At 41.9% G+C, this 12,589-nt stretch overlaps 3 protein-coding genes across 3 annotated transcripts in view; 1 reads left to right on the plus strand and 2 right to left on the minus strand.

Moving 5' to 3' along the window:
- The window catches only part of ino80 (INO80 complex ATPase subunit), a 35,905-nt gene extending 33,144 nt beyond the window's left edge, over positions 1 to 2,761 (minus strand). Inside the window, exons 1-4 of the mRNA XM_053337340.1 lie at positions 2,736 to 2,761; positions 809 to 1,000; positions 385 to 542; positions 83 to 150 (exon numbers count right to left, since the gene is read on the minus strand). Of these exons, the coding sequence (XP_053193315.1) occupies positions 83 to 150; positions 385 to 542; positions 809 to 960 (378 nt within the window). The 5' untranslated portion in view covers positions 961 to 1,000; positions 2,736 to 2,761. The remainder of the gene's footprint in view (positions 1 to 82; positions 151 to 384; positions 543 to 808; positions 1,001 to 2,735) is intronic.
- A 931-nt stretch (positions 2,762 to 3,692) lies between these two features.
- On the minus strand, positions 3,693 to 10,051 carry vps18 (VPS18 core subunit of CORVET and HOPS complexes). Its single transcript, XM_053337341.1, has 9 exons — positions 9,669 to 10,051; positions 9,380 to 9,521; positions 9,091 to 9,182; positions 8,578 to 8,828; positions 7,156 to 7,509; positions 5,730 to 6,992; positions 5,296 to 5,505; positions 4,823 to 5,059; positions 3,693 to 4,629 (listed from the first exon to the last, which is right to left on the minus strand). The coding sequence occupies exons 1-9, from the start codon at positions 9,760 to 9,762 to the stop codon at positions 4,333 to 4,335; spliced, it is 2,940 nt and encodes a 979-aa protein (XP_053193316.1). The 5' UTR covers positions 9,763 to 10,051; the 3' UTR covers positions 3,693 to 4,332.
- Positions 10,052 to 11,124: 1,073 nt separating this feature from the next.
- Positions 11,125 to 12,589, plus strand: rhov (ras homolog family member V). Its single transcript, XM_053337345.1, has 3 exons — positions 11,125 to 11,329; positions 11,665 to 11,723; positions 12,104 to 12,589. Exons 1-3 carry the CDS (start codon positions 11,125 to 11,127, stop codon positions 12,548 to 12,550), a joined length of 711 nt encoding a protein of 236 aa, XP_053193320.1. The 3' UTR covers positions 12,551 to 12,589.

Raw genomic sequence — 12,589 nt, forward strand, 5'->3', positions numbered from 1 at the left:
AGAGGAGGAATGTGGTTAAAAGAAGCTGAAGATGTGTAGTGGTGTGTAAGGAAGAGGAACACAATAGTAAAATGTTCTATACCTTCAGCCATTTCCTGTTCTTCTTTAGCTTTGAGAAATTGTAGAGGCTTGTTTTATCTGCCTTTTGGTCTGTGGATTTTAAAGAGAGGGTAAATCATCACATATACAGATTGACGAAGACTGCCGGATGAATGTTTACGAATCGTATCTATTTTAGCGAGGAAATAGCAGCAACGGGGTGTGCTTGTTTAGTATTATGTCACTAACAGAAATGAAAGTATTTCAGCAGAGCATGACACAGGCTTGGTGACAAAGGCAGACTGATCAGAAAGAAGTACAAAAAGAGAGATGGATATATCTTACCTTTACCTTGCAGAAGAACTCCATTGAGGGGCTTACCCTCTGCCAACCCTTCCCCTTGCTCACATGACTCACTTTTCACTGTCAAAGCTGTATGTTGAGTGGAGGGGTCCAGGGAAAGGCCTGTTCCCAGTGCACCATCGCTGTCATCACTGTCATCACTAGAACATGAAATATGTAGCTGTAAGCCCAGTGTTCTTCGTTTCATTCTGTATATTTTTATTCCTCTTTTTGGTGATGAGTGTGATTGAATAAATACTGCATTCATGTGGGATACAATGTAATTACATCGTGGCTTGTCCACATTCAAACAAGTGCTGTCTTTCAACTTGAGCGCTTACTGAAACTGATCCATAATGTGACCAGAAATAAATCTGTGTCTAAGAGCAACAAGTGTGTGTACATCCCCAACCCTCTTTGCCTGTACCTGGTTATGTCTCTGTTGAAGATTGCGGCAGTGTGGCGCAGGAAGCTATCCAACCTCAGGGATCTTTCCAAGCGCTGCAGGTAGAGAGGTTTGGCCAGGCCACAGCTCCCTGATGCTCCAGCATCCAGCCGGCCACCCTGCCCTGACGCCATACAGCACGGATACCTCTGCCCAGCTGGGCAGGAACTTTTACTAAAGGGAGACAAGTGGAGAGGGGTAGAGGAGACATGAAATAAGACACGCAGATGGTTCAGATGGTCAGAAAAAGCAGCACAGAAGACTATAAGACAACTAATAGCCCTGATGTTTTATAGTAATGCACCTTAATATTAGCCAGAATTTTAAGTATGAAGGTTCATGCCACTCAAAGGATTTGGAAATTGTTCATGGGAGGCTCTAGACCCCTTTACTACCATCTATGTCTCAGATCCTCTTATGGTAATGAAATAGCCATTTAGACAGAATATCAGGCTGCTCTCCTCCAATGGCTGGGCTTTGAGTCTGGTGCCTGTATGGGCCCTGTGTATCATATGATATATGTATATAGTGGACCTACCTTCCCAGTAAAGAATGTCATTATTCTTGATTCCAAGATTAATGGTCAGACAAAGGTCAAAAAACCTACAAAAAAACAAAGAAATCCTCAGTCACAAACACATGTCCAAAAGACAATAATAAAGTTTTTCTATGGATGTGTTATAGGTTCTGTTTATTATGAGTTTGATTATTGTGCAATACTGACAAAGTGTGGAGTGCTAATGATTTTTAAACAATTTTTTGTCAGTTTGTTCATACATGAAACATCAAAAAGCACACTACTACTTTAACTTATAATGTGCAAAGTTCCTTATTAAGATAATTGTACTGGATGGAAGAGAGAGAGATTAAGTGTATTTTAAAGCATGATAGCTTCATTTCCCCCCCTAATTTCCCAATCTTGTTTTTATCATAAACAATAAATATGTAAGTTTAGCCATTACATTGCATACAATTTTCATGGCACTTTAGTTTAATAACGAGTCAAACTAGACATATTCAAATGTAAATAGTTTAATTACACACAAATTTGAGTTTAGCGTGTCATTTTTTAAGCGCACAGGTGATTGTTCTGACAGCTGCATGATAAACTTCAGTCAATACTCTTCTCTTTATGTTACATATTTACTTGACTTTTATGAGACAAGTTCACTACATCACGTGTGTGAAGATGCAAGAACTAAAGTCATACAAGAGCATGAAGGGTTTTTTTTAATGAGGGGGGTGGGGGGATGAAAGCTGTGCCAATCTTAACATATTTATGTCGCTATCATGTCGCTATGTTAAGGTGAGCTAGCTAGTTAGCAAATCCGAGCTAGCGTTAGCCACCTTGGATGATGCATTAGGGTTGTAGCTATTTTAGCTTGCAAGCTAACGACCGTTAGTTTACCATCAATGATAGTCAAGGGTCACACAGACAGTTTACTGCTTCCAGTAAACCTAATTAATGATATCAAAAGAGCGTCGGTGGTCGTTTTCCTAATCCTTTAGAGCCTTTGTTACCAGAGCGACTGCTTCCTTGCTAACTCGCCTCTAAGCTTTTCATCATTATGGTTAGCATATGAAACACCGAGACGCTTTGACACAGACGTCCTCTCACACCATTAATATGAAGTATTCAAATCGGCCCTGTCTCTTTAAGGCCACCACCTCCCTGCCTAAACAATCTATTAAGATATATTGGTTTTAATAGCGTTTCTTTAGCTTGGCTAGTCGCGTCGCGGCCGTAGCAAGGCCCTCTGCCCGCGCCTCTGGTAGCCTCGCTGCGGACCCGAGCGGGGACTCGGTCGCCTTGGTGAACGAATGATCCCCATGTTTTAATTCTTTCTCCCTCCCGGCCATCTTCCCCCCGTTGCTCCTTCGCCATAACAACCACCAAGGAGTCTCTCACCTCGGCCCCGTGTCCCCCCTTTGCCGTCTCTCGTCGCCGCTGCCGACTCTCTGTTCTCTGACTCCAAAATGGCGGTTTGAGGCGCCGAGCGAGTCTGTGAGCTTTGAGTCGGCAGCAGCAGCGGAGAGGCGGCCACTTTCTGTTACTGAGAGAGCAGAGACACGACGCCATGGCGAGGGTACAGCAAGGAGCAGGCATTTTAATCAATCCCAGAGAGAGGGACGCTTGCTCTTTGACGTCCCCGGAGACAAGACTCAGCCGATAAATGCCAGCAGTATTTGTTTTTCATGCAGTGAACTACACTGTGAAAAATGATGGCGTACCAGGGCGCATATGCTCAACTACTACAAATGTGTCTATGATTTCCGAAGTCGATTAATAGTGTCTGCTCATGGCGAAGTTTACCGAGCGACGTCCTACGTCATCAGAAGGGAACTCCGTTTTAGGTAAGCTGCTGTACATCCATGACAAAGTGAGGTAGTTGGACACCCACAGAGAAATATGACAATTATTTTAGGAAAATACATTATCTTATATCAAGACATATACATATATGTTGACAGTAAACTCCTTAATATATATATAATTGTTTATATAAATGTATTAACATTCACAGTGGTAATGATTATATGACACCAGCAGATTCATGTAGCTGTTAGGGATCCAAACAATCATGCTTGTTGTCACGGTGGCCTAAAGCTGACACCCAAACCTCCCCCCTTGCTAAATCTCTGTATTGCACAGATTATACTCTTTCAACACATCATTTTCACTTGTGCTGCATTAGTATTGTCATGTATGTAGTTAATGTGTTTCTCCTCCTCATTCTCCTGTTTCAGCTCCTAGATGTGCTGGTTGTACTCCTCCAAGGAGCTGCAGATTTTGATTCTGAGAAACTGATGAATTGTTTTTCTCATTACAACTGGTTAAAAAGACCTGACATTTTTTTGTTAAATATTTATTACACATTTAACAACCAGAGTGATCAGAACTGACAAGCTTTAATATAACAGAACTGAATTGCAAAACAGTCAATACATGTAGAGTTTGTTAATCTTACCCAGTTTGATTTTTTAGATAAACACAGAGCAGTAGAGTGGAGATGCTGAGCTGAGCTTTGAGGAACAGATATTGTCTACGTGCATGTTTCATTTTTGGACCAAACAAGAGCATAATCTAATGCAGTGAATAGATGTATAGTGCAGTTATATCCGATTTGAGCTTTCAAATCATTTTAATCATCATTATAATTATAGGTTCAGGCACGTGTGAGCACTGTGCAACCCTGGCGTCAGTTTACATTACCATATTGTCTTGTATCATTGCCCACAATGTAGACTTGTGTATCTTTCACTAGAAGCTCCCATACAAAGTGCAAAGATCTTAAAAGCAGCTTAAAGTACTGTCAACAAAATAAGTGCACTCTGTAGAGAATAACTGAAGCTGATACAGTTTATAGTAGTAGTCACTACCAGCAGGCAATCAGGTGGATGTCTGTATCCTCTAAAGGGATCTGTCCTACGGATGGTGCATTTTCACTGACATATGGATGGTGGGCTGACATGTCTTTTCACAGTGAGAGAAGGGGAGGCCTCATTCATAGCCAGCTAGATTTCTCCTCCTCAAATTTCAGTGGATCAATGAAAGGCTTGTCGATGGACTTGATCATCAGTTCACCGCAGTACACGCATTCAGACGCAATGATGTCATCAATGTCTGATTTTATCTGCTCGCGGCTAGTGCCTGCGTTGCCTTTCCCCAGACTGGAAGTGTCTCCATCGTCCCTGGTTGCTGCCCGGTGGCGAGACTTGGATGACTGCGTGGATGTTGCCAGCTTCTTCTGCAGCTCCTCCAGACGACTCTGCTTATATGTTGACAGTTGAGGGGTCACTTCCTAGAAGGTGGAAGAAAAAAATGGGCATTTGGGAATTATTATCACACTGCTGTAACATCTTTGAAAAAAACAATTTAAATAAAGTTTAAAACAGTTAGTTAGTATTTTTTTAGTAAAATAAAATAGGCATATATTGATGATTCAATCCTACCACTAGTGAAAAAGCTGTATGGAAGCAGCCTTGGACAGTTACCTGGAACAAGCAGTCATAATGGAACATGTGTCCACACAGGAAGAGATAGAAGGGCCTGTTGAGCAGTGGAAAGTCACAAGCTGCACACTTTTCTTGGGAATCCACCACGCCATACTTGTTCCTCATTTCCTGGATGTCCTCTCTGATACGTTTAGCGCTCTCTGTGGCCTCCTCCATCTCTTGCTTCAGCTCCTCAATGTGCTGGTTGTACTCCTCCAGGGAGCTACAGATAGCCTCCTAAAAACCCAAACAGATGATTAGGTAAGTTGATCTGAATGTTTACCATACACTAAGCAATCTTTACATATATCATTACTGACTGAATGGGAATTTAATACCTGGTATCAATAAGGGACTATCATCTGAACTCACCTGATTGGTCAATAAAGTGATTAAAAGAGTAGACCTATATTTTATTTATTTCATGTTTTTCCCTTATTAATGTGAAGGTGAGGAAACACTCTGTTACAAACCTTAAAGTGATCAATGGTGACAAAGTCTGGGAAGAATGGCAGGATGTCTTCAATCTTGAGCAGGTTACAGCTGGACAGACAGTTCATGGCTTTCTTCACATCTTTCTCCTCCTGCACTACGTGCCGGGCAATCTTCAGCCAAAGCTTTTTCCTCAGCTCCTCGTCATCCTCAGGCAAATCTGCACATGACTTGGCCAAGTCTACATCTACCTATGGACAGTAAATACAAACCCAGTTAGTGGCACTTGTCAACTTTCATCAATGATTACAATTAGTTGGGTTTCTTTTAAAGATTACTTTGACAATAATCCAGAATAATTACTCCATATATGATTAAATCGATACAGATTTTATGCTTGCTTGTTTTTAATATGTTTTACAATTAAACTGTATTGATTTAAATACAATACTGACCCAAAACATACATGACTTACTTGCAAAGCAAGATCCACTGCCTCCTCATACAGTTCCATAATCCTATACACCAGGACACAGGCCCTGAGATAGCCATTTTCTGCACACAGCCTGAGAGCATACTTCAGGTCATAGTGGATCTCTGAGGCATGTGTTCCTGCCTGCTCTAGATACCACAGCAGAGAGTCCGGCTTGTATTTGGCATAGAGAGACAGCAGGTAGTTATGGATTGCCTCCTCAGTCACAGTCAGCTCGTACACACAGAACTCCATGTAACGGATGGTTTCACTGATCTGCTGGGTGCTGCCCATCTGGCTGTAGTTCATCAGAGCTGGGATGAGCTTCTTTGGGTCCAGCCTCTTGCCCATCTGAATCCAGGCATCTACTACTTTTTTGGGAATATGCTGCATAAGCACTGGGGAAAACTTGTAAAAAAGCTTCTCATCACAGTGCTTAGAGAGCACATCCAGAGCAGCACTGTAGTCGTCATGTTGGCAGTAGTGGGATATCACCCTCTCATAGTCCTGCATGACGACTGAGAAGTAAACCATGTCGTCCACGTTACCGTGGCTGGCCAGCAGGTCGTATATGGTGGTGCGGTTGTTAAACAGGCATTCCTTGTGCTTGGAGGTGCTGAGGAACTGGCGGAACTCATCACGGGTCTCCTGGAAGATGATGGTGTTCCCGTCACTCTCCAGGAGACCGAGCCGGTTCAGGTACAGTTCTGCTAGCCAGGTGACAAGCAAGGTGATCTGTGTTCTCTCACTCTGTTTGAGATTATTTAGTTTCTTCAGCAAGAACTCCTTCAAGGCCTCTTCTTGTTTGGCTTCGATGAACTTGAGCGCTATCTCTTCAAAGTAGTTCTGTGTCAGCGCATAGCACTTGGCACTCTCAAGGTATCGCTTGTTCTGGAAGCAGTGCTCGGCCTCCTTGGCCAGCACCATGTCCATGCACTCAGGCCGGTCACGACAGTACTCTTTGGCCAGATCAAATTTATTCATGCTCATGTACATTTGCCAGACGTCCCTGGCCTCACGTTGGATGTGGTACCGAAAGACTGCCCGCTCGGTGTAGATCCAAACCAACCCACCGACAGGGTCCTTGATCATCTTTTTAAGGGAACCAAATTTATCTGGGAACACGTCCTCATATACCACCTGTCCATTCAGAGTGCAGATGGCCTTAACTCGGTCGTGAAGCAGGAGCAAGAAGTGAAACTGTGTCAGCACAATGGAAATAGGTTTGTTGCTACTAAGGTCAATGTCCGGGGTGTACTCCCACACCTGTGTGATTGTGACAGAGACAGCAGGGAAGGAAACACAGAGAAATTATGAGAAACATAAAGATAAAGAGAACCAAAGTGAGTGTAAGGGAGGGTAGAATTAAATATTATTGTCTTTTATTATTGTGTATTGTCTTTTAACTTTCACACACACAGATGTTTACCTGCACATCACTCAGCAGGGAGTCAGGCCTGACGTAGTCCAGCTGCCCATAAAGAACTCCATTACCCATCATCCAGGCAAATGCTTTGGGGGACGTGCGAAGCTTTGAGGTATAGAAAGTGATCTCACTGTAGCCCATGTTAGCTGGGAACTCCTGGAAACTGGGCAGCAGGTCCTGGTTCTGGCTGAAGATGGAGCTGTAGCCTTGCTGCTCTGACCCTTCAGCCACCTTACCCACAAACTGGAACAAGCGTTTGCGGGTTGTGGCGATGATGAAGTACTTGTTCTCCAGACCTCGCTCAACCTCCAGGCAACAGACTGGTGCTGGCTTCCCATCCTCCTCCAGGTAGTGGACCTGCCTCAGGAGAAGAAGTGTTGTTTAATTGCATGCAAAGAGGCAAGACAAGGCAAGGCAGCTTTATTTATATAGGGCATTTCATACCCAGGGGCAACTCAATGTGCTACATAAAACAAACATTTAACAGTGAGAATTGGAAACAAAAAACATAAAAATGTGCAATTTTAAAAATAAAACTAAAAACCAATAATAGTAGAAACATGGAAACATTAAAACATACAATTAAAAACAAATAAAAAACAAAGTACAGAAAAATAGAGAAAAATAAAATAAAAACTAGACTAGAATAGAGCATTAAATATAAGGTTGCTTTAAAAATCAATAAAAGGACATACAGTGCAAATGAAAGATTAAAATGTAAAGTGCTTTAAAAGAGCTCAATCATAAGCACAGGAGAAGAGAAGTGTTTTTAACCTGGATTTAAAAATGATTTCAGTTCTGCTGGTAGTTTGTTCCAGTTGTGTGCAGCATAACAGCTAAAAGCTGCTTCACCATGTTTAATTTGAACTCTGGGCTCAACTATCTGACCTGAGTCAGTAGATCTCAGAGCTCTACTGGGTTTATATTCTACTAACATTGCATTCATGTATTCTGGACCATTCAGTGATTTGTAGACCAGTAGCAGAACTTTAAAATCTATTCTATAGCTGACTGGGAGCCAGTGTAAAGACTTGAGAACTGGAGTAATGTGCTCTGATCTCTTTGTTCTGGTTAAAACTCGAGCTGCAGCGTTCTGAATGAGCTACAGAGGAAGAGGAAGAAATAAAACATGTGGGTCACTATTTTTAAATACAGCCATATGGATGAGCCTGACATGTTCCACAGAGATAGAAATAAATGTAAAAACAACATCTGCAGTCTTAAGTGCAAAGTTTTGCACATTCAGATGACTGGGGAATATTGTTGTAGTTAGAACAGTCAAAACCACAGTTATGAATATGATAAACTGTGTGCTGACACTAGCTAACAAAGATCAAACCAATCTAGTGATGGCACAATAATAAAATGTCTCCATGGAGCACATACTAAACACTGATTGTTAAAGGTGATTACACATGCTCTGACCTGTCTGAAGTACTGGTCTGGATTGGTGTTGAAAAGACTTCCCTCAGTTGCAGAGATCTCAGCCTCAAAGATGTTGCCTTGACTGGTGCCAACCAGGATGGGTCCTGTGTTGGTCTCGTTGCCCAGCAGCTTGTTCCAGCCCACACTCTCAATGAGGTGGCCTCTCCACCGTGACAGACTGCGCACCTTCTGGGTGTTCCTGTTGAGGTACAGACACTCACTGGTGGTCAGGCTGATCAGCAGATGGGAGCCTGCAGTGGGAAAATATGGAGGAGGACATAGCTGTTGTGGTTAATAAGTAATAACATGACATGACAGTAAAGTCATAAATCTTGCATTAGGCTCATAATTCGAGGGCCTGTGGCACTGTTGTTACTGCTCTCACTCATTTATATTATAATTAAATAAAAAATGATGATAGAGGGCAGGGCAGAGCCGACAGGGAGCTTCCGGACTATGCTTTAGGAGGAAAATCTGGATCAACCAACTTACTAACATTGCAGCCTCACTCACCTGTGGGGTCCAGGAACAGTCTGTGCACTTTACTGTCATCTTTTCTTCCCAATTCAGTCTGATTAGGTTGATCTGGTTTGGCCAAATCAATCCTGGATGGGATAGAGCATGAAAACACATCTATCAGCACCCTTAACATCTCTGTAAGAGGTCTCAATACACAATAGTTAACAGTTGATGAGTACTAAACACAGTGAATGGTAGTCATTAACTACAACGAATCCAATCATAAATATACAAACACTAGTGACCCATCAGTGTTTTCAATGCTTATGATAGTGTTATTTACCTCAGCAGGGTGTCCTTCCCCAGACTCATGCATAGCTGATTGTTGCACACTGCCAGGTGGTTTATCTTCTCAGGTGGTGTAAAATCGATCCTCTGCTTGTTGAATATTGGCTTCTCTTCCTCAAGTCTCACATTCACAAAGCCTGACGATAGGGAACAAGTCAACAAGATGGCTGCATTATTCATTATGCGTTACCATTTAATACACACTAATAAAAATGTTAAGAATCGTTGCATGCAGCTAATCAAACACAGCATCTTCTGGGAGGGGACCTAGCCCCCCGTCTTACCTGAATGTGTTATCCCAATGTTGGCACTTGAAAGGCGCTGCGCACTTTGTCTGGTGTTTTGCGAGTCCTCATACTCATCGAGAATTGAAGCCATAGTTGAAAGTTCCCTTCTTTAACTAATGTCGATACCCGAAAATGAATTCACTCTCCAGGAGACAGGCGGACAGTCTAAGACGACATAGCTAAACAGCTAACCAGCTAACCAGCTATCACAGCTTGCACCCGTTCAGGACTCACTCACCAGCGTCTTTCCTCTCTTCACCTGCGTCTGTGCTGATAATAGAGATACAAAAATACACTGCAGCATGCATAAACACGGGAATATATGAAATTTCAATCATTCATGGTAACAACTAGCATAGCTTCCGAGTGCACAACGCAGGGTGGACCATGACAATCAGGTGACCCATGAATCATGTGATCACATTTGATGTAGCGCTCATCTCTGGCGCTTGGGGGCGCAGTTTGCCCAAATATAGAGTGAGCGGTGTTGTCATGAACTAATAGCTAATTAAAAAGAAAGTTGGATTACAAATAAACAGTGGTGAGATATAACTCACCACTAACTCGAGTGAATTTAATCCTGAACTGCATTCATATACACATTTATATAAGAACTACCCATATAGCCTGTAAAGTTAAAATTAGCTGCACCTCAATACTTCTTATACACATTAAATTATAGGTTCACAACGTTTTAATTCTTAAACACAAGGGTCAGGTGTCTATGTAAAAACTGAAAGAGGTTTTCCTTGCTGTAATCATTCCCCCTGTTAATATTGACTGTTAAAATATCCCCTTCAAATTTGCTTTCAATGTAAAATGGGTACCAAGTGGATGTATGACAGTCTTTATAGCATAAAAGTTCCTCTTTGTGGATCCCCAGACAGTGCTTCCCCGTTGAGCTTCAATATGGCAATATTAACTAAAAGAGGCACTAAAAAGAATGTAAAGTTGAAATATAGCTAATTTGTCTAATTTGGATGACTGAAACTTCATATTAGCTGCAGATAAACTTTTTTGCACACAAGGAGGTCTGTGGAGTTTGGTCCACATCATATAAGTACATTGTGATAAAGCCTTAAGATGTCCATTATGATCAGGAGGGGTTATTTAGACCACACACGAAAAAAACTGACTATTGTTTTATGACCGATTTAAAAAATTGTGAACCCATCCATAAAATGCACCGACAATTACATGATCTATCTATCTATCTATCTATCTAGTCCTAGTCCTAGTCCTATCTAGTAAACTCTTCTTTATTTTTTTCTCGGTGGGTGTGTCTATGCAAATCACTACCTGCCCTAAAACGTCGCACCTCACATGTCAGCCAGAGCAGGACAGACAGGCTGTAGGAGACGCACAACTATTCAGCTCGCTCAGTATTCAGTCTCGCAGAGGTCAGAGACAGCAGCTGCAAGTCTGTATTCAGAAGTTTAATGTGCGGCTCGACATGCCACCTCACATGGATTACTTTTACCACGAGTCCCGAGTCCCCTCTGCTTGCGGGCTCACCCGGGAGGATGAGCTCGAGCCCGGCGTCATCAGCTGTATGCTGGTCGGAGACGGAGCCGTCGGGAAGACCAGTATGATTGTGAGCTATACTTCCAATGGATACCCAACAGAGTACAAACAAACTGGCTTTGATGTATTTTCCGGTAAGTGATCATACACAAGTAGCCTACATGAATTTAAATATTGCATTCTGCTACTTTACTTTTAGTGTGGGGATAATACCGATTTTATTAGGGACTTATAAGTAATGATGCTTACAAGTTTTATAGCCATATAATATGATACCATAATATGTTACTCTGAAAACATTCAGAGGATAAAATGTGCTTTCTGACACTTGATTGCCACATAATAATTTGATATTAGGGTTTAACTGTATGTGTATGTGTTTGATTTAATGTATGTGTGTTTGTCATTTTGCTGTTTGAAACTTAATGTTATGTCTGATTGAAACTGACTGGTAACTGTTTTCTTACAGGTCAGGTCCAAGTAGAAGGATCTCCAGTCAAAGTTCAACTTGTGGACACTGCTGGACAGGTAAGACTCTTAGTTTGTATGTTAAATATTTGTTGTTTTTTTTCTCAAGAAATTATGTAGGCAATTTTTACAGTATTATTATTTTTTTTACAAGTGTTTAAGTAGTGATTCATCATTTATTTTTTACATAAATTATAAACATAATATGGGATGGTTTCTGGTTTTTAAAATAGTATAAGTGATGAACTATGCAGATACAAACCCTGTCACGTGTTATCTTCATTCTATCTGTGACTCAGTAACAAGATTTCACCCTGACTGATGAATGATCTTATCTAGACATTTTAGTTCGTCAGACTTTTCCACTCATTCCTCGATCATTCCTGGTCACAGTTTGATTGACACTAACTCGTACTTTCTTGTCTTCATGTTCCTCTCAGGAAGAGTTTGATGAATTCAGAGCACTCTCCTATGCCCACACAGACGTCTTTCTCCTGTGCTTCAGCATGGTTAACCCCAGCTCATTTCACAACATCACCAAGAAGTGGGTTCCAGAGATCCGGGCTTATAATCCATCCTCGCCAATTATTCTGGTTGGGACTCAGTCGGACCTCTTACTGGATGTGAACGTCCTCATTAACCTGGACCAATCTAATGTCAAACCAGTTCTGAGCTCACGGGCACGGGGCATGGCGGCAAAGATCAGGGCCACAGACTACATAGAGTGTTCGTCACTCACGCAAAAGAACTTGAAAGAGGCGTTTGATGCAGCCATCTTTGCAGCCATCAAGAGCAAAACCCGCAAGGTCAAGAAGAGGAGGTCCTCTGACAGACGCACTAAAGCTTTCTCCAGGTGCAGCTGGAAGAAGTTCTTCTGCTTCGTCTGAACTCAGACTGTTAACCCTGTGGGTTATGGACAGAACTTT

Source organism: Scomber japonicus, chromosome 17 (assembly GCF_027409825.1).
Source record: "Scomber japonicus isolate fScoJap1 chromosome 17, fScoJap1.pri, whole genome shotgun sequence".
Classification (NCBI taxonomy): Eukaryota; Metazoa; Chordata; class Actinopteri; order Scombriformes; family Scombridae; genus Scomber; species Scomber japonicus.